The following is a 21,798-nucleotide window of genomic DNA, read 5'->3' on the forward strand; positions in this document are numbered from 1 at the left end:
AAACGGGGGTCCTTCGGCCCCATATTCCGCCCCTTTGGCGACCATTAGGCGGCCAACCGCAGCGACAGCTGGCAGGGCCAGCAAATTACAGCAGCGGATACGAGGCGAGTCTATTGAGCGGCCATTGAACATGACGATGGCAGGAACGTGTCCTTGGCTGAGGTTTTAGGATCTACAGCTTGGGTTTCAGGCTCCATTTCATACATGAAAGCCCATCTTGGGCTAGGAATATATGTCTACAACCAGCACAATTCCAGATCTATAACTAAAATAAAATGAAACAGCCTGTAGCAACTGCATTTGCGATCGAAACATTTAATGGTCTTGCAATTTGGAAAGCCCCATTTACATTTAAAAACTTGACTGTCAGAATTTTGGTTGGATAGCTCGTCCAACAACTGTGTTGGTGTCGGGAAGACCCTAAGACTGGCGAGCCATCTCGAAAAGCATGTGCTGAGTGCAAGAGTAGACGGAATTTCTTGGCGAGGACTCGGCGAAGTTCCTCGGTATGTGTCTGCTGTACGACGTGTGGTACAAGTGTAGAAATTTAAAAAATATACAAGTAACTGCAACCAAAAAGAAAAAACGTAACGCCATCAAGGGGGATGCACGGCCTAGATTCGTACTCGCTTGAGAGGAGCAGGCTTGGGAGCCGGAGTGGGAGCCCGGCGGTTCAGGTTGGCCAGGGCACTTGAAGTCATCACCTTGTTGAGCGGCTCCATGGGGGAAGCCTCCCTGACGGGGATCACCTTGTAGCTCTCCTCCTTGCTGTACATGGTGGCCACGGGCTTGATGCCCGAACTCTTCAACGGGCTCTTGGGCCTGGATGGCACTGGCACGGCAGCATCGTCAGGCTCATCGAACTGGGAGATGTCGAGTGGTGGCACCTTGGCAATCTGGAGATTCTCCAGCTCCAGCTCCTCGGAGCCATCGGTGGCCTCATCCGACACGGACTCGTCCAGGTAATCCTCGCTAACCAGAGTATCGGACTCGCCCTCCTCATCGGCTTCGCCCTCATCGGCCTCGCCACTGTCCTCGGTCTCCTCGTCCTCGGTGGTCTCATCGCAGTTGAGGTTCGGCACAATCTCATCGCCTTTCAAAATGGGGGCGCCGTTAACGATGCTCTATAGATGGGATTTTTTGGTATACAGTATCAAGTAGTATGTATTTCCAAGCTCACCTGGTACTTCTGACGATGCATGATGGTAAGCAAGACGCCTGCTCCGATGACAACGGCAAGGCTGACCAGTCCAGCCACCATGGTGGTGTCGTAATGGGTCTCTGTGCGATTGAGCACCAAATCGATGAGCTGATATCCCTTCAGAACCAGCTTGTTTATAGCTCCAATTAAGCCCTCTGAAAACAAAAAAAAATCTTAAATTAAGATCAGCAGTTGAGAGGTAGAACACAGGTAGGGTATGTCAATATAGGATGTGCGCGTGTGTTCTCAATGGAGAAAAAGAGATTTGCAATTAAAAACTTGAAATCTGCGCAGCGAAAGCAAATAAAATGCAATTAGCAAGATTTGAATTAATTAAGTAGTAAGTACAGTCGTCACCGGCTACGGCAAACAAGTTGATATGGAAACCCCAGGCTCGAAGTTTCGCTTTATTAATAGCTGGAAAGTAGTGGGAAAAGTGGGCGAAAAGCGAAGACATATGCCAGACGACTCACGCACAAACACAGGGAACAGTTGTCTTTTGTTTATCTTGCGCACAGACATACGAAAAGTGGGCGGAAATGGGTGGCGGTGGGTGGTGGGCTACCCAGGCAAACTCTTTTTGGCAAGGACGAAAAGGAGCAAAGGCAACGGCGGCGGGAGCAACAACAGCAATGTGCAATTATCGCAAAATACCTTAAGGTTTACATCGTCAATGTGGCAGTAGCGGGAGAGCGGCAAAAGCCGGGGGGGAAAACGGGAAAATTCAGAGTGGCCCACAGGTGTGCCCAGCCCCCCGCCGTCTGTCTGCTGGTGTTTACCCAAGTGCTTTGTATTGAAGTGCATTTCGGCATGTAATTTGTAGTTCTTTGCTATTTGATTTTTGCGAGCTGCGAGCTTAACCCAAACCAAGGTACTTCAGTCCGTTTTATAACGTATCCCATTTTAAATCGTTTAAAAATGCTGAATATCTAGTACTTCTGGTCTGCCAATTAAGAGCTCTCTAATAACACCTCACACCTAATCATCAGCCCAGTGATTCCCAAGCCGCGATCAAATTTGTAAGATGATCAGCACAAAAACGATAAAAAAAAAAGAACGAGTGGCCTGGGTAGAGGGCCTTTGAAGTTCGATAATTGCAAATTCCTTGTGCATGTTTCAGTTCGCATCAAATCGTCGCGCAATGATCGGATTTAAATCAGCGGCGACTGTGGCGCAACTAAATTGATCTTTTATCGCTTCAACGATGCTGCTACGTCTCTGGGAATCGAGGCTCGGGGATCGTATCGTATCAGATCGGAGAGGTATGAGAAGGGGAGAGTTCTGCTCCTATGGGATCGGATTGGTTCGGTTTAGCTGGAGACTCTTGGTAGCCGGCGCGTAAAAGCTTACAAAATACGACAACGCACAGAAGCGCATAACTCAGCAGATGGAGCAAGATGCGATGCGAACCGAGAAGTTGTAGTGCACTGAGAAAAAACTAATTGGTTATAGTCCCAAATTAAGATATTACTTGAACAAATTTGAGTAATGACACTATCTTGTGGCGCCCAACGTGGGGCCTTTTTATGTTATGTATGTGTTATGTTATATATATGTTATGTTATGTTACGTTAATCTATTTCAAAGCATATTTTTTAAACATAATAACTATTGCTTGCTTTGATTATTTATTTCTTCGTGTGTATTGACGAAGCTGGAACCGCTCAAGCGATTGGGACATGGGGATCGACGACTGCGACGACGACGTTCACGCGCTGGGATTAAATCGGAAGTTATGCGAATGTCAAAAGCTCGTCTCGTCCCGCTCGTCCCGCCCCGCGAGGTTCCTTGATTGGTGTGGAAGCCACGAGATTCAGCTGCGGACGATGAAGAGATGGCCATTCGGTTGCCGGGAGAGTGATGAAGTAAAAATTGTTACCGTATCGAATGCGGATTAAAATCAGCTAAACAAGTTGCCAGTCGCATTGGTCGCTCAATGTCTGTCGATCCTCCGCGCTGGGCCCCTCTTCTCTTTCGCCACTCTTAGCCATATTGATGGGCCATGAAGAGGGTCAAAGCGAATCGATAACGAATCAATTAAGCGGTGTTCGTGGAAGATTATTGCGACTTTAGATAGGGCATTAAGTGGGCATATTAATTATTTGCTCAACGAGGAGTATATTCTTGATATTAAACTTTTTCGAATGCAGACTTTGAATAAATGCCAAGAAATGAATCCCAATTCCCCCTATCCATCAGTTGGTGTCTTCTGTTCTTTTCTCTAATCAGCAACATTTCAAGTGGCTGGGCAAGAAAATAAATAAAAAGAAATCGGTCGCAAATGAAAGGGATTAAACAAATAAATCACTTGGCTCCGTTTTCAGGACATTTTCCTTTGGATTTTTCACCAAAAGCGAGGGTGAAACCCAAAGGGTAGAAAAAAAAGGGTTGCCCACACCAATTAATGAGTTAAAAATTGTGCAGCATTGAATGAATTGGAAAGGATAGAGGCGAAGGATTTCCCGCTGTCCCACAGCAAAAGAGCAAAATTAATGAAGATATTTTGCTGTCGTCGGATGGCAGAGATGGGGGCGACGACTTCTGAGGACCAAGGAAAAAATCATTTGATTTTTAATTACGCTGATTTTTTATATTAGAACGGAAACAGCTTGGAATAGCAAACACCTTGGAAATTAACACGCCCCAAGTTGGGCCGACTCGACTCGAGTCGACTCTTGGTGACTTGGCCACTTGAGCCACTTGGATCGGCATCTCGGGGGTCTGGAAAGTGGGTTCGGTATGGCTTGGTCCGGGATTCTGGTGCTCGGATGGCACTGCCAACTGGCCCCGGCACGCACGAAAGGGTTTCAACTTAATTAAACCGTTTCTTCTTTTTTCGTATACTTTTATTTTGCCCCCTTTGACGCAATTGAAAATGCGGGGGCGAACTGGTGAAAAGGGGGTCTAAACTGGCAACTGTCAACGTATTGGGCACTGCGAAAAGTGGGCACAAATTGACATCTAAAGTGCTTAAAATTTTCTTTAATTAAGTGTGACAAACTGTGGGCAAAATAAGCAAGGAGCGACTAAAAATACAGGGACTGGGTAGGGCTTAAAATATGTGGTAAGTGGTTATTTATGGTAGAAGTTGGCTTGTCATAATTATTATATATAATTTGGAAACTAGTTGTTTTATATAATTAATGAAACAGGATTTAAATAAATTTTAGCACGAAATTTATAAGAGCTGTGGAGGCCCACAAATATATGGTAAGAAGATATTTAAAATTTATTTTTAAATTAAAGAAATATTAAGCAAGGCAAGATGAAGGCTATTTGTTACCAAGAACTTATAAAAACCTGTCATTTTATCAAGCAGTGGGCTTTGAGAAACGTTTCAAAATTAAAGAGAAAATGTATAAAATGCAATTTCTTTCAGAACAAGCAAGTTCGACAAACTCTACCCTCTCCCCTCGCTGACTCATCGCGGGCCTCGAGTATCGCAATAAATAACCCAAAAGCACAAGATGCCGATCGCGGAGCGAGGGGAGGACAAAAAGTATGAAAAGGCCAGGGAAAAAGAGACCGAGGACGAGGAACAGTAGCGGCCCACGCAAAATATAAACCGACGACACTCAATGGAAGTCATTTGGAGCTCGTAAATAAGCAAAGTGCAGCATTAATAGTTGCTGATTAAGGAGCGCCTACGGGAAATAAAAATTAAGTAATTTAGACCCACGTACTTGCTGGCCGACCGAAGAATTCGAAGACGAAGAAAAACCGGTTGAATAACTTGTAGCTTGGAGTAAGACTTACCAAAATCTCCATCAGGATTGCCCGAGAATAAAATTGAGCGAGGTGTTGCCATCTTTTAGCGCAGTTTGACTTCACAATATCAAAATATATAAGCACAATAGTTTGGTGAAAATGTAGCTAAAATCCAGTTTTGGTTTTAGTTGAGAAATATAGGTCTGTTCCGTATCAGCGTCTTTCTATAACTGACCCTTTGTCGTTCGGGCTCTGGGGCCTTTGACTTTTTGGGATCCAAGGCTAAGTTGATGGGAACATTTGAAAATATTTGTCGGAGTAGGAAAATGTATCACAGTAGGTCAAAATTGGGTAAAAATATTTTAACTACTATTAAACATTTATAAATAATATAAGTAATAATGTATATAATTTTATTATTTATTAGATCCCCTACATAGTAAGGATATTGCTAGTACAAATAAATATATTACCAACAAATTATATTAGTAATAATATTTTAATATATTATTATGCTATTAGAACATTGCATACTGGGGAAAGTCTTAATACAAATATTTAAATACTATAATATATTCATAAATTATATTAGAAATAATATTTAAGCTATTATATTATTGAATAATTATTAGGCCATTCTTAATGAAAGATTTTGTCAATATTACGTTTTTTTTTAAAAACAAATATTTAAAAATCTTTAAAATGTGCATAGTTTAATATTATTCCTAATACAAATATTCAAAGAAAGAGGAGAAATCGTAAACTACATTAGTAATAATATATGATTAACATCCTTATATTATTATGATAGTAATATTTACTCTTAAGCTTAGGAAGAGGCATAAATGGTCCTGATTCCTAGATGGAATCCAGCGCCAATTAGCCATGAACGAGGGGCCGAGGCAATTGGCCCCTGTCCGACATAAATAATAATCAATTTGATATCAAATCGAGCCACCAACAGACGACAATGTCCTTGCCGAAAAGCAGCAAACAGCAAAAAAAAGAGAGAAAAGGAATCAGAATTGATGATTATTGCTTTTTGACAGAGATTCGCCAAGGCGACAATAAAAACGAGCCGGGCAAAAGGAAAAGTCCGTGCTCACATGTGCTTTTACGAGGATGCGTGGGCTTTCTGTGTTAGTATCAATAAAATAGCCGCACACACACACCCGCGCACGTGGGTCGGAAAATGGGGGGCCGAAGGAAAAATATTTATGTGCATGTTATAGTAAGTGCAAAATAATAGCCGGCGGTCGAAATTGGGGGGTGGAGTGCCAGAAAGGGGCTGGGAAATGGGGGTGGGGTGGCGAAGGGCCGCAGACACGTAGCACGCAGACTAGTACTAAAACTGCTTCAACAATTACCAGGGAAAATGATATGTGCTTGTGTTTGTGCCGGCATATGTGTGTGTGCCCCTGGCAATAATGCACTCGACACTTTTATTTCTTTTTCATTAGCCAAAAAGCGACTTTCCTCCTTGCCTTCTTCGGCCCGGCCTCTCCCTCCACTTTCTGGGTCGTGACCTTCACATGTGTGTCCCGCCACGCCCACCCAGCCCGAAGGGGAAAACAAAAGGGGCTGAAAGACAGGACCCAGACCCGTTACCAATATCTGGAAATTATCAGATCTTAAAGCGGCTAATTATTGATATTACAATGGACTTTAAAATCGACCAAAATACCACTCAATATATATTTATACTTTTTAGTTTACATAAGGTATAAACAGAAAGTAATTTAAAACTCTTGTGTTAATAAGATTTTTTTAAATAATAAAAAAAAAACACAATGGTGTGAAAAACCAACAACAAAAAACTGAAATTTATCAACAAAATATATGTATTTTAATAAGGTGATATATAATATTTAATAATGACAGAAATATTTCTTTATATATTTTAAATATAATATTTTATATAAGATGGAATAAACAGTAAAAACTAGTCTTTATATATCTTATATTAAATAATTTTTTTAAGTTTATTCAATAGCTTGTTTTAAGTAAGAAACTATACAAATATGGTTGTTACATTTATTGTTTAAAACAGTGGCTATTAAAATATTTATATAAAATACATTATGCATACATTTTCTTAGGTTTTAAATTTTGTGAAATTTTTTTGATCAAACTATCCATGCCTTTAAATGTCATTTCAAAAACCTACCTAAGCTCGTTGAGTTCCCAAAATATTCAGTCAACCAACACATCTTGTGGAGATCACAAGTACAAAATTCCAAATTTAACAAATATTTTCGGTCTCTTTTGGATAACATTTTTTAACGTTAATTTATTGTTAAGTGTTTTCATTAGGCTTAAGCATAAAGTGTCATAGTAACATGTTTACGGAGGGTGTCTAACATGATCTCGGCCGCCTGATGCTGGATTTATACACTCAAATACATAATTATGTACAAGCGTTTAACTATATTGAATTCACACATGACGAACACTTGACGAACACTTGAAGTACACATGAAGTCTTGAAGTACACGGAGCTGAATGCAATCACATCATATGGAGTTACCATGAAAGCATATAAACTTACACTGATGTGAGTATTAAATGATGTACATTTTAAGTATTTTAAAAATAATTCTTGGTTGCTAGCTAACGACAAACTATTTACACTCGAACGAGCCGGTTGAAGCTGATGCTATCACATCATACGAATTTCCCAGGTGCGCAAAACATACATTAACAGACTTGGAGAATAAAGGCTGCCCACATGCAAAAATCCCAAGTTAACAAATTCACCGTCTCAAAATCTGTTGTAACCTCGATATCATGCGAGAATGAAGGAGTTCTCAATGAAGACTCGATCCTGGCTTCCGCAGTGTAGTGCAGCTAAATACTATTATCAAGTCTCAATCTGGGTGAGTTGTAAAATCCAAATATGATAAAAATATCTTCTTCTATAAATTTTGCATCTTTACCAGGCGATCTTTTCTAGGCCGGAGATGAACCATTAGGAGGAGATGGCCATCTCTCCCTTCAATATTGGATCGGAAATGTACCTAGCTGCACCGCCGCCAGAACCAACCACCCAGTCTGCCCATTCGTCCTTTTCCGGCACTATTATGTAGTCTACTTTATGGCCAACTATTTGGAAAAGACACTTAACAAAAATACACTTGCCAACCCAGCAAACTCGCCTTCGTCTCCTGGTCTCTATATAAATTCGGGGATTTACGGGGCAGGCCCAAATTGCCCTGGGCTGTCATAATTTCTAATACCCGAACCCCCAGAAGATGGCATAGGGGCTCCATAACCCTACTTTATTGGTATAAGACGCAGTCGGCGTGTGCTTTGCCAATAGTTTGCAATTAGCTGGCGGGCAATAAAAATGCCTATGAACACGGATGTAATCGAGAAAAATCGTATTTGGTTTCCCTCTGGCTAGAGCAAATAATTGAACATGCCACGCCCACTATGTACTTATTATCCACAACAACTGCGCACATTTCCCACCGCAGAAATCTATTAAAAAATTCGGTCGAAAGTGGCCCAAAAAGTGAGTTTCGTGTGCGCGTTGTAACGTACAAATTATGTAAACATCGTGGGTCGCGGGGGTGAAAAATTATGAACCCTTAGGCAGATTGAAGGGAATTTTTTTTCATACACATCTATATGTATTTTTGGGTTGGCGGGCGTAAAGGAACAGGGACAACTGCGGGCCCAGATGAAAAATTCGACCCTAGGCAATATTTACAATTAAAAAATTAACGTAAAACAGACCGAAGAAGGCCCAAAAGGCGGGGGTTGTGGCTACGGGGGTTTTTGAAAGTAAAAATTGGGGGAAAATGCCCGGGAAAAAACTGTGAAAAAGCCCTAAAATCAATAGGAAAAAACCTCAAGTGGAGTGGGCCAAGAAATAACTGGCAGTGTTTAAGTTCTGCCTAAATACACTGGGAGAAAATCTTTTGGATTTATACAAAGTAGCGGAAAATAATGTAAGTCGTTTCTGGAGAATAATGTATTTATTGCTTTGCAATTTTTCTATTAAAAAACACATTTCAAATATATCTACTATAGCAGGATTTAAAAAATTCATTAAATAATATTTTGCAAGATGGAGCTTTCATCTTTAAAAATACGTTTTATTTGGAACAAATTTCTCAGACTAATTGTATAATAAAATTGAAAAAATTATTTTTTCAGTGCATATATGTGGATAAGAAAAAGTATGAATGTGCTTCGAGGGGATTTTCCGCGATGCCTAATGGAAATTGTATTTATCTCGTTTGAAGTTTTTCTCGTTCCACCACCGAAAATCGTGTATCGCACCTTCGCCCATCGCCCCCCACCACCCACTCTGCACCACCTCCGCCCACTTTTCCCCGCCCACCAGGCGACACTTGGCCTCACCTTGCACCCCACACCCACCGAATGCCCCACCCCCAGTGCCATCAAGAAGCCTCAAGCGTTTTTTATAAATTAACAAACGAAGAAGCGGCAGCGAAAAAATGATCAGAAAAACGACATAAAAAAAGGAAAAGCGAAATGAATATTTTTTTCCTGGTAATTTCTCTGCCGTTTTTATCCTCAGTTTGCGGCTGTCAAGAACGCCGGAGAAAATGTCTAAAATACTTTCATAGGTAGTTCGGTGGTGGGTTGGGATATATCTTCTGATCCTTAGTGTTTTTTGGGCTAATTTGAGCGTTAAACCGACGCCGGGCAGCCAGCCAAAAAAAAAGGGGAAGCTGTAAAATGAACAGTTGGCTGAGTGATTGGGCGGATGGCAGGTGGGCGTGGGGTGGGAAATCGTGGGGATGGGCCACCAGAACTGATTATTCAAATCCAAAAATCTCCAGAGCCAATTTGAATAACTCTACTTCGGCTTCTAGGAGTACCGAGTATCGATGGAATAATTAATAATAATAAAGTAAGTAAACAACAAAGAAAGATTACAAAGATTACATATTCAGGCAGTGAAATGCAAATAATTTGATGTCTTGAAAATAGAAAAGAAAGCTTAGGTAAAACATGTAACAAGCTTAAATATTATTAAAGTAAATTAGGTAATTTTAAATATATCAGAAGTAACTTAGTGTTATATATTACCCTTTTACAACACTTAAATAGTATTCCCAAACTATTTAATAAATTACACCAATTTATTAAAAACAGAAAAGAAATCCAATTAGATGCATAAAACATGCTTTAATGTTAATTACTATTATGCACATTTTATTAAATATAACAAAAGTAACTAAGTGCTGAAAAGTTCGCCAAGCATATGCTTTTTACCCTTTTACAACACTAAGATAAGTATTCATAAACTATTTAATTCATTCCATCTTTTTCTTTCAAAAACCACTGCCACATATCAACATACAATAGCTATATATACTTGCACGTTTCAGCGCTTGCAAAACGCTTCACAAAATGGCCAAAAATTGCCAATAAACTTTTGCACAGATGCAAACATATAGAGTTTCATAATGAATATTCCCATTCACAATCGGACACGTAAAACGTGTGTGGAAAATGTACGGAAAACGGGGGGCAAAAGGGTGGCAAGGACGTGCCTGGTTTGGCCAATTGCCTTTTACGCTTCGATGATGGGAAAACTTTTTCGATAATACTCAAAAATAAGTGCGAAAATTGTTGAATATTGCACATGCAAAATACCCAAACAATTGACAGACTAATAAACACAGACGCACACTAACATTGTGCATTAGATATTATTGTGGAGCTCACATTTCGGTACGAGGGAAAATTCAAATGGGTTTCCAGCGGAAAAGGGTTGGGAAACTTGTTGCAATTTTTACTTAAATGCATATACATATTTGTGTTCTGTAAATCAACTCGGAGCCTTTACCTTTTGCTGTGCCAAACATTTTTGGCAGAGAAAGGCGCCACATGACGTCATTGATTTTCAATAAAGATTCCGAGCTGTCTACTTGTGCTCAACCAATAATCCTCCGGCACTTTCACTTGATACACAGACAAAAAAGGAGGGAATAATATATTTCGTTTATTACAAATCTGGCAAAATTATTTTTAAAAATATACAAAAATGTAGGGTTACTTCTGAAGTAATATGCATTTCTTAAAGAAGTAAATACAAGTATAAACGAATTATAATATTTTTCATTTAATAGCTTTGGCACATATATGTATTCAACTTTCCCTATTTATAAAAAGCATAAATATTTTATATTTAAAATAGGGCTTCCAATTAATTTTGGAGGATTTTTAAAATATTTTATGTGAAGTGTAAACAATAAAAGAGACGCAGACAAGTAGAGAGGGAGCCGCAATCCTTTCCATCGACTTTCTTAAATGTGAGCTTCCGTTTCCGCCGGGAAATATTTGCATACTCCAAGGCGAGCGATTCGATAGGTTTGCCAATGGGAGGGCGAATTTTTCTGGTGGGAGGAGGCCTGTCAAATTTTATGATAGCGCCAAACATAACTCATTGACAGCTTTGCATTTTCACATGCCGCCCTCGCCACGGGGGGCAAGGCGGGGTGCGGTAGGGTGGATTTTCCAGGGGGGTTGGACCTCGGCGCCTTCTGCATATTGCACAAAGTTATGAGCCGCAAATGATAAACGGCCTTGAGAGTTTTCCTGCTTTCCCAAATGGGAGTTAAAATGAAAGAGGAGGGAGCTATTGATTTTTTTCAAAAGCATTGTTCAATACTGAAGGGAATATATTTATATATATATATATATTATATATATTTTAAAGAAGTTATTTTTATATTAAGGGATTTTTATAAGTTCTAACATTGTCTGAAGTTTTGATTTTTAAAGAATTATTTGTAATTTTTTTAAAGCTATTGATTTCTTCAGAACTTCTTTATTTGCCAATTTCGTACATCAGTTTTAGCCTTGTCGCCGGGCTTAAATTTACATTCTCCAATTCCATTACGTTTATTCCCATTTTTTTCGAGCTCATCAGCAGCGCGTTTGTTTTGTCATCAAGCTAATTAATTAATTAGAAGCAGCAACAACAGCCACCGCAAGTGGTGTGAAAAATCGCCGGGACACACCTCGAAGGGCACACACTGCGCGACCTCCGACCCTCGAACTCTAAGTGAGTGTGCAATAAAATGGTGTCCCCAGTCTAATTAGATGTGTAGTTGATTCTAGTTGTTGTTTTATTTCTCTTTTTTTGTTGCCTCTGCCATGCGTGTAATTCATCAAATGTCAAAGCCAAAAGCCAACTGACATCGACTGCACCTCTTGGGCGTGTTGTTTTATTATGCGATATACCCCTAAAAACGAGCTAGCATTTGTAACTTTTTTCCCTCTTGAATTGAAGACAAAAATTGAAAGAGACCCCCTTATATCGAGAGAGATATTGAACCTTCTAAGTAACTTATAAAAGGTGTCTAAGAGTAGGCCATATTCTTCTTATGAAGTGCGAAAGCTCTGTTTACTGCATACTTTTGGGCTTCTCTAAAGGTGATTTCAAATCTCTATGTTTAGCACCCTTTAATTGCAAATTAAAGTTGTAAACATTTTTAACAGCCACCAACAATACACTTTAAACACATTCACTTCACTTTAAACACCCCCAAACCCAACATCCATGCCACACAAAAGAGATGACTTCATCTTCAATATGAGATCAATTTAGAGCAGATTGCTCTATATTAAACCCTTCCGATTCAATGTCCCCCCCCCCCCCCCCCCCAAAAAATAAGGGACGAACAAAAAAACCAGACAAGCCGCAAAATGCTGTTAAATCTCTCGCACTTTTCGACGATTTCCGTCTTCATAAAGATAGCATATTCTCATATATCCGGAGTTGTCGCCAATTCATTTTTATTGCCCTGCTGTCAGTTCTTCTTTTTCATTTTTTATAGACGTTTATAGTTCTTTCTGTGGCATAAATTTCTTTGTCGACGAGGGAGAAAAGGCATAAAAGGGTAGTTCAATTGATGAGGGGGGTTTTTGGTTTTTGGGGCATTTTGTCAATTTCGATATTAGCGCGTGCGCCAAAAAATATGCAATAACAATTGTCATGCATGCAAATGACTTCATTTGTTGGCAATATTTTCGTCATGCTCTCGCTACTATCCCCGCCCCCAGAGATTTTTCCCGCGATTTTCCTCCACTTCCCCTTGGCTGTTCCGCTTTTCTTTTTTACTTGGTCGCCACTTTGCATGATTGAACTGAGTTCTGGGGCCTTGGTCCCGCTTTACAGCCGCTGGCCGGGGGCTTTATGAATTCTTGCATACTCTCAGGCGCTGCCCCCGTCCTTGAGTGGGTGGTTTTCGGGGGAGGGTGCGGTTTTTGGGTGGTTTCTAGTGTAAGTGAAGTGGTTTCTCCTATGACCAAGTTATGTATGCAGATTGCGTGGCGCACGTAAATTTATTTAATTGTATTATTTGCAATGGATGAAGATGTGTGTGCTTGTCGAGAGGGAAAAGAGGGCAAGCTTAAAAGTGAAAGATTAAAGCAGGCCTGGTAATTGAATAAATCATTGGGTATTACATATTTGTACGATTTAAAATATATTTTACCAACCAAAAGAGAGCGATTCCACCTTCAGCACACTATCACTAACAACCCTAGTGAAAATTAAAATATTGGTCTAAAAACTATTTTGAAAGACAAGCTTAAAAGTACAGGAGTATTGTAATTATAAGGCATATATAAAGTACCCATAAGATTTTAAATAAAATTGGGTTATTTTCAAGCAAATTATAAATGAATACTTATGCGATTAGTACGGCCGTAAATTTCTAATCTGTCGATCTAATTTATAGCACTGCCAGAGCATTTTCTTTGTTTTAAGGCGCTTGTTTCCCCCGAAAACATTGCCATTTGGTTAACCCTTGTCGAGTCGATTGGCCAGATTGAAGGGGTGGGGGCAGGAAAGTTGGCCCGGGGTTATCTGCCCCTTTTCATCGGGCTTCATTCATCATCCAAATCGACTTCCGTTCAATTCCGTTCCGACGGAGAGCGATGCAAACTATCGATAAGGTTCGCCGGGCGGTGCTTTAATGGCAATTTTATCGATAATGTTCGTGCTGAATTTTCGATTTTGTTTGCTTGCATGTCGTTTTGGCCGAAAGCGAATTATGAGCGATCGACACGCCAACACGGCGACGGCTAGTACCAAGAAATTGTGCAAATCCCAGGTAAAACTGACCCGCACCCGTTGAAAATCCCAGGTCGAACCACCCTTTGATTTAGTAATTTAGCACACAATGTGTTTGTGGATTTTCCATGGCATTTTGGGGCTCCGGTTCTGGGCTCTGGGCTCTGGGTTCTGCCCCTATAAAACCGAAATCCCCGCTCCACTTTCGCTCAAATTATGAACACGCGACTATATAGTTCGAACGGCTTGGGTGGCGGTGGGCGTGCCCGCCCTATCAATTAGAACTGGCGACCGAACATCTTGATAAGGAATGCCCAAACCCCAAACCCCAGGGCCCAGCAGAAACCTCGATTCGCATTCGTACGTAAATAAATAAAAATAAAGTGCCAACAACGAAATGCGCTTCAAACGGTCATTAAAATCGCTCGCCTTTGGCCGGTTCCTAAAAGCATGCACCGCTAATTGCCACATAAATAATAAGCCCAAACCAGGATCTGAATCAGAAACCAGTCGAAACTCCACTGGGGTCTGGGTTTACCAATCGAAAGTGGGTTCCGCGGGGGGGGCCATAATAATTTATCCAGACGCGATTATCGATGTGCCGGGACATATATCATTCGCAAGGGCAGGCAAATGGGTAATTATTGGCAGGGACAGTAAGTACATCAGGATATCTTGCAAGGGTCCAGGGCCTTAAGTCGAGGGGATTGAAAGTTGCGTAGTTAGGATGAGGTTGTTGGGTTTTATAAAATGTTGGGTTTTATAAAATGTTTTTCAAAGTTTCTTACATTCTTTTACTATTTTCATAATCAAGGTGCCCAAAAGTATGCAGCAAATTAGCTTAAGACCGAAAATACGATTCAGTATGCTTCAACTTATTTTTGGATGCACCGACGTAAGAGATATTGGTGGTCTCGCCGCGACCGCTGACTGCGACTGGTGTTCGTGGTGGTGATGAAGATGATGATCTGCGTTCGCCGGCGTCGTCGTTCCCTTCCATCTAAGCCATGTAGCTACAGCCCACTAGCGCCGATCCGTCATCTCTCTGTGTCTGTGTGTGAGTGTATGCGGAGGAGGTGGGGTGCCGGCTTACATCATGCCACCCATGCCGCCCATGCCTCCCATGCCGCCCATACCACCCATGCCCGGCATGCCGCCGGCGGGGCCATCCTCCTTGGGGATCTCGGTCACCACAGCCTCGGCGGTGGTCAGCAGAGAGGCCACGCCCGAGGCGTCCGTGATGGCGGTGCGCACCACCTTGGTGGGATCGATGATGCCCTTCTCGATCAGGTTGCCGTACTCGCCCTTCAGCGCATCGTAGCCGTAGTCGCCGCTCTGGGTCTCCACCTTGGCCACCACCATGGCGCCATCCACGCCGGCGTTCTTGGCAATGGTCATGCAGGGCATGCGCAGGGCACGGCGGACGATCTCCACGCCGAGGTTCTGATCCTCGTTGGAGGATTAACTTATTAAAGTAAGCCACTTTTTAAAATCAAGGTGCGTAAAAGTATGCAACAAAATGGTCCGAAATAAGGATATTTTTGTCTGCACACTTTTAGGCAACTGTAAAAGTGTTTTAAACCGGGAACCTAAGCTTTTTCCTGTTCAAGCACAACTGTACCTCCGAAAACAGCATCTTGTGATGCGACTTTTGCCACATATTGCCCGTCTGCTGTGTCTATGTCGCATTAAGTTCAATTTCGGCTACTAGATCAGAATTTATGACATTGACGAAACGATAAAACTGTTAGCCACTGTCCGGCGACATAAATGTGCATTACACACAAGCGGCCAATAGAGGGGTTTCTCTTTTGGGTGGTGGGGGACTGGGCGGCCGCAAGGGGGTGGCAATATAACTGACCAGGCAACGGGAAAATGAAATGCGATGCGATGATGCTGGGACGAAAGCCTAAAACTATTAATTTCAACCTACGGGGATTGGGGGAAATGGAGAAATCTATATTTACGATTATTGAAGTTTATGACGAAACGTTTTCGTATCATTCTGCGTCGTCACATAAAGTCGGAGAACGAGTGGTGAGAGAGTGGTGAGGCCGGGATGTCCTCCATGGGGTTGGGAGTTTCATAAATGTTTTTGCACGCAAGCTGCTAATAACATACCAGGGAATGTGAGGGCACTGTAAAAAACTTTGGATTTATACAAAACAAATTTTAGAATATTAATAACAAATATTTTGTTCAAATTCTGTTTACAAGGAAAGCCTTTCCTGAAAAAAAATAATTTTTAATATTTAAATACTTAAAGTCTGAGAGAGTATAGTGTCTTAAAAATTAAAATTTATCATTTACTATATTGTTCATTATTCAGTAATATTTTTTTTTATTTATATAGTTAAACTTACTATCATTTTCTGCCAGTGCACGCCCACACAGTCGGTGGGCGGACAGGTGGCACAGCCTCCAGTGAACAGTCACAGTTACCGCTTCGGTTGGTCGGGGGCGTTCGGTTCGGTTATTGTGGGATAGTTTTTCGCTTCGGGGTTGCTGATGAGGCTCTGTGATGTGCTGATGTCCTGTATGTCGTGGACGTCCCGGCTCCTGATCCTTGATGATGGCCGCAAAAGTGCAGCACGCTCGTAAAACCAATGGGCAAATAGCCACTGGCCAAATGCCCAACTAAGAATGTTGTGTAATTACGTTGCGTTACGCACAGATAGACCTTCGGAACGGAAAGGAAAGGTTTTTCCGGGCACGGAGAGGGCGTTCCACCCCTCGATAATAACCTCCCAAGGCTGTTTTGACCGCTGTCAGTTGGAGAAATCATAATTAGGCCTTCGGTTCCCTATCCGCATCCGCATCTGTATCTGTATTTGTATCTGTATCTGAGCGTGTGTTCTTTTTATTGTTTTAATGAACACAGGAGTACAATCTTGGCCAGAAGCTTGGCGGCTCACTTAGGTGGATGGTTTCTAATTTCCAAAGCGGGCTGGGGAGGCGGGCTAAGTATTTGCCCCAGCTAAACCATAATTGACGTTGTACCGATTGTCTCGCCGTCGATATGAAACAACTTCAGTGGCCAAATTGGTTGGCCAGGGCCAAAAGAGCAGCTGTCATGCCTTAAATATTATAAAAAGCTAGAAAAACCTGGGAAAGCTTTAAGGTACAAACGTTCTCCGTGCTGGCAGCCCACACCTAGCTCTTTAATTACCCCGACAACAAAGAAAATCCCTTAAATGTAATCGGACATTTCAAAAAAAGCAGAGCCAAAACCACCGCCAATCCCAAATGATCCACTCCTGATGGAGCCGCCATGACAACAATGCCGAGATAACATTTAAGCGAAATCGCTTTAAAATCAATTAACCGTAAAATCACTCGGCTATTTGCAACAACAATCGAAAATGATGGGGGGCCGTGGGCGGGGAGTCCGAAAGCACCGCGGGCGCCGGGCAAATGGACAACAATCAAATGTGGTGGCAATAACATTAGCCCCCCGTCCCCCGAATTGGGCAGAGGCGAGCCCCGCGCAGGGCCGGTCACATCGCACACAACCCTTCCGTCCTGATGCTGCACTTGACCCTCTCCGCGGCCAGTGGACGTGCTGCCAGGTATTAACCTCCATTTAATGTTAAACAAAGCCGCGCTACACATGTGCGGTGAAAAAATGGCATACACACAACGCCCCCCCATTCAGGCCGCCAAACATTTCGATTAACATACGCAAACATGGGCTGAAAGAAAAGCGCGGCGGAAAAGCGAAAGGCGGGGGAAGTGACCGGCGTGGAAAATGCAAAAAAAAAAGCAAGAAATTCACATAAAACAGTGGGTGCACGGGTATAGAAAGCCGGCAAATTGAATTGCTGCAAACAAGCGGCTCCTGCAGGAAGTGCGATGGGCAAAAAAATGTCTAAGGGAATCTTGAGGGGAGCTAACAGTCTACAGATACCCTTTGGTATCTGAAAAATATCCTATAAATAAAGAAAAAATAAATAAATATGAACAATAATTTGTTGTGATTAAATGAAATTTCCTTTAGAAGCTTTTGCTTTTTGCAATTATATAATTTATAGTTATTGGAACAATAAATATAAATAAATGTATTAGGAACTGTTTCTGAAAATAAAATCTTTTTTTTTATAACATAAGCAATAATTCAATTTGAAGTAATTAAAGAAAGGTGGGAGCTGTCCCTGTAAAATGAAATAAAAATCTGTTTTTAATGCAACACATCATTAAAATATAATAATAATAAAATAATAACAAATATCCTAAGCAGTAACTAATTTTCTAATATCAAAAAACAGTTTTCCTCAGGAACTGTTTATTATATATCTTTTAATGTAAAGCATAAATTAGGAATAAATTAAGTATCAATTAAAAATACATTTAAATTGGTTTGCAGTATTAAAAAAAAAGAGAAAATTGACCTGATATATATAATATTTTGTTCATTTTTTTAAATTTAAAAGCTCTTAAAATAGTGATGATCTGACTTAACATGGCATTTTAGAGATCTGTAGAGGACCCCAAAATCATAATACCCTTCTAAGAAGTACGGAAAAGGAACGGCCCCACATATATAAGCATGTGTAGATGCATTTGCCTGAATATGCACACACGTCACACACACAACCAGGTAGGTGTGTGGGGAACATGAGAATCATCATCAGCTCCATGGTCATCAGAATCGTTTTAAACAAAACGGACTAATTAAGCGCACGTTGGCCGTGTTGGTCCTTGAGTGGCTAACCGGAAAGGTGAGTGGGTGGTGGGCGCTGGGAATGTGGGTGGCCGAAGGTGGGCCAAGGGCGTCAGGTGTTTGGGTGTGAACTGGCTTATTAATGGGTAGCCGCCTTGAAAGGGAAGAAGAGCGAGCGATATTGCGCATACAGGCACTTGGCTCAATTTCAATTGGCAAGTGGCTAAAGGATTTGCCATAAAATCCCCTCACACACTCACCCATTCAACCATCCAGCCACCCACCGACTTTTCCTCAGAATTTTCGTATTAATGAAAATGGCTTCGGTGGCACATTCAAGACAGGCAGAAAAATCGCTTTTTGAGTAGTCAACTCGTAGGAGTAGAACGTCTGCTGCTCCCCGGACTTAAGACGCTTTGATGTATGTGTGTCAGAGTTTTTCCCTCGTAATTCCCATTCCCATATGTATCGCCCCGCTAAATCCGTCTTTGAATAATGATGCCGTTGATAGCCGGGATTATACGCAGGCCCACATGCACTCTACGCATATATATCTTTGGCATATATCTGCCGCATAGCCGGGCCATTTATTTATTATGCCACAATATTCAATGACCCTTAATGGCATTTCGTAATAAAAATATTGGATTAGTTTGTTAGTTTTCGGGGGGCAGAGAGACAGCCATCACCAACCACCGACGCATCGAACCAGTGCGGAAAATCGCCCAAGCACTGGCCACTCTCATCGTCACTTTATCAACTCGGCCCAGGCACATTACATATTCCATTAAACGGCTAATGAGCCCATTGTGCTCCTGGACACTTGGGCGGGATGCGGTTCAGGTGCCCAGGAGATCAAAAAAGTTATATCGTTGGATATAATCAGAAATGAATATGGCATATATGTATAACATATAACGTTTATTGGGACTCCGATTTTTGCGAAAAATTGATATTTTTAAGTGGTTTTTTGAAAATCACTTCGGGGAAAATTTATTTTTTGAAAATTTTTTTCATTTTTTGTAAGGGGGTACATCAGAATTTTTTGGGATTCCGATTTTTTCGAAAAATTGACTTTTTCCAGTAGTTTTTTGATCGTAGTTTAGCCAAATTGAGGCGCACAGCGAAAAGACCGACTGTTTCGGAAAGCTTGCTTAATTTGCAAACGATCTGCATCACTTTGGGGAAAATTTATTTTTTGAAAATTTTTTTCATTTTTTGTAATCTGCATCACTTTGGGGAAAATTTATTTCTTGAAAATTTTTTTCATTTTTTGTAAGGCGGTACATCAGAATTTTTTGGGATTCCGATTTTTGCGAAAAATTTACTTTTTCCAGTAGTTTTTTGATCGTAGTTTAGCCAAATCGAGGCGTGCAGCGAAAAGACCGACTGTTTTGGAAAGCTGGCTAAATATGCTAACGATCTGCATCACTTTGGGGAAAATTTATTTTTGATCCTTTTTTCGATATTTTTTAGGGGGATTTTTTGAAATGCTTAAGCTAAGATGTGGGTTAGAACCCCACTTAGGGCTCACTTTGGCCCTTGTTGCCAATCGGTTGGCATATTCATGCAGCTTATTAAAATATTGAAAAGCCTTGACCCGAAACTACTTGGCCAGCTGCTCTGGCACGTATTTCGGCTGGGAGTCCGTAACGAAGTTGAACCTGGAGAGCTGGAAATATGGAAAACGGATCCGTGTCCGCATCCGCAACCGAGAGCCAAAGTCGATGTTTGGGCCCGGGCATGCATGTGACATAATAAATATTAATGACAGCTGACCGACCGGCAAGGAGATCCAAAAACACCGCCCTGTGGGTGGCGGCTCGCTGATGATGATGTGTGGCGCTGCCGGAGGTGGGTGGTTCGGTGGTGGTTAATGGGCGATGGGTGACGGGTGGTTCGGTGGCTGATCCTACTACTTTTGCTACTCTGCGTTGACGTTGACACACATTCGACATGTGACAGATAAATTATGGCAATTGGACGAATGCCGACACACCTACATTTAGAGATGGGAAAAGGAGCCAATTTGTATAAGGGACACCCATCGTAGATGAAATACTTCAAGTCATAATATTTATTAAATAAGACATATTTTAAAGAAACACAATCAAAGTTGCATCAAATAAACGTATTATCGATTAAAAACGTATCGATATCAATCGTTTTTATCTACCGATTAATTGATTTAATAAAAACATATATAATTTTGATGTAAAATTATCATAAATAACGCATGTCATTTGATAATATTTATACCACGTTGCATAGCTTAAAATAAATGTATGTATATTAAATATTTAAGATTATTAATTTATCGATATAACTAGAATTTATCTATCGATTTATAAAATTTTTAAACCAGAACTAAAATAGGTATGTCCACCTTCTATAGAAATTAGTATCGATATGTGATATCATTACTTTTCATGCGATATACATCCCTAGGCAGTCCACCCTCGCCCTTAACCCACCAGTGCCTGGCAGCGTAACCCTCCGGTGCCCGGGCAGTCATGCCATTTCTGCCATGAGATCATTTTTCATTTTTTCCCCTGCATTTGCCTCTGGGGTTGTGACATATGTACGTTGTCTTTGCCGAAAGGCCTGTTTTCACTGCTAATAGTTTTTCTTTATTCGGCACTTTGCTATTGGCATTCGGCGTGGCCTGGGTTCACTATCAATAAACGTCTCTCGTAATCGACATATTCAAAAGTGACCAAGAGGTCTCGTCTGTGCTTCCATTTCGATTGATGAAAGGCGAAACCACCCACTGGGCGGCCACCGCCCCTGCAGGTCATTAGTTCGGGGTCCTGCGTGTTGACTTTCATTAGAAGCCATGGCCCAGGGTCATTGTCAGGGCGATTTTTCAACCTCCCCGAGATAAATGCGAGGTCATCAATATCAGGCGGAATAAGTCGCCGAATGCATATGGAATCGCAGATCCAGGTGGGACATCGGATCTTATGGGAACTCATCATAAACGATGTCCATAACTTACCGCGATAAGTCAGCTGTGCTTGGATAAATTTCCTATAATAGGCCTAAAAAGCGTGGAAAATTCTTCACCATTTCTACTTTATAATTTGTTTAGCAAATAAAATATTCGGTAAGAGCTGGTGTTCAAATTAATATGACTTATAAATCTGTGGAAAATTCGAAAGAAAT

General features: G+C 41.2%; 2 protein-coding genes and 1 long non-coding RNA gene across 3 annotated transcripts; 1 reads left to right on the plus strand and 2 right to left on the minus strand.

The window, feature by feature from the left end:
• Window positions 1–295: 295 nt before the first annotated feature.
• On the minus strand, window positions 296–5,144 carry LOC108021997 (uncharacterized). Its single transcript, XM_017090837.3, has 3 exons — window positions 4,958–5,144; window positions 1,181–1,356; window positions 296–1,124 (listed from the first exon to the last, which is right to left on the minus strand). The coding sequence occupies exons 1-3, from the start codon at window positions 5,007–5,009 to the stop codon at window positions 615–617; spliced, it is 738 nt and encodes a 245-aa protein (XP_016946326.1). The 5' UTR covers window positions 5,010–5,144; the 3' UTR covers window positions 296–614.
• Window positions 5,145–7,100: 1,956 nt separating this feature from the next.
• LOC108021999 (uncharacterized) lies at window positions 7,101–8,059 on the plus strand. Its single transcript, XR_001768026.3, has 3 exons — window positions 7,101–7,463; window positions 7,520–7,785; window positions 7,849–8,059. It is a non-coding gene; the product is annotated as an uncharacterized LOC108021999 (long non-coding RNA).
• A 6,802-nt stretch (window positions 8,060–14,861) lies between these two features.
• Window positions 14,862–15,428, minus strand: LOC127010931 (heat shock protein 60A-like). The gene has a single exon (XM_050886834.1). The coding sequence runs from the start codon at window positions 15,378–15,380 to the stop codon at window positions 15,063–15,065; it is 318 nt and encodes a 105-aa protein (XP_050742791.1). The 5' UTR covers window positions 15,381–15,428; the 3' UTR covers window positions 14,862–15,062.
• Window positions 15,429–21,798: the final 6,370 nt, after the last annotated feature.

Source organism: Drosophila biarmipes, chromosome X (genome assembly GCF_025231255.1).
Source record: "Drosophila biarmipes strain raj3 chromosome X, RU_DBia_V1.1, whole genome shotgun sequence".
NCBI lineage: Eukaryota > Metazoa > Arthropoda > Insecta > Diptera > Drosophilidae > Drosophila > Drosophila biarmipes.

Coding starts and splice junctions, on each gene's coding strand:
- LOC108021997 (XM_017090837.3), bottom strand. CDS start 5,009: ATGGCAACACCTCGCTCAATTTTATTCTCGGGCAATCCTGATGGAGAT. Junction 1,357..4,957: donor CAATCCTGATGGAGATTTTG/GTAAGTCTTACT, acceptor TTTTGTTTTCAG/AGGGCTTAATTGGAGCTATA. Junction 1,125..1,180: donor TGCATCGTCAGAAGTACCAG/GTGAGCTTGGAA, acceptor TCCCATCTATAG/AGCATCGTTAACGGCGCCCC.
- LOC127010931 (XM_050886834.1), bottom strand. CDS start 15,380: ATGCCCTGCATGACCATTGCCAAGAACGCCGGCGTGGATGGCGCCATG.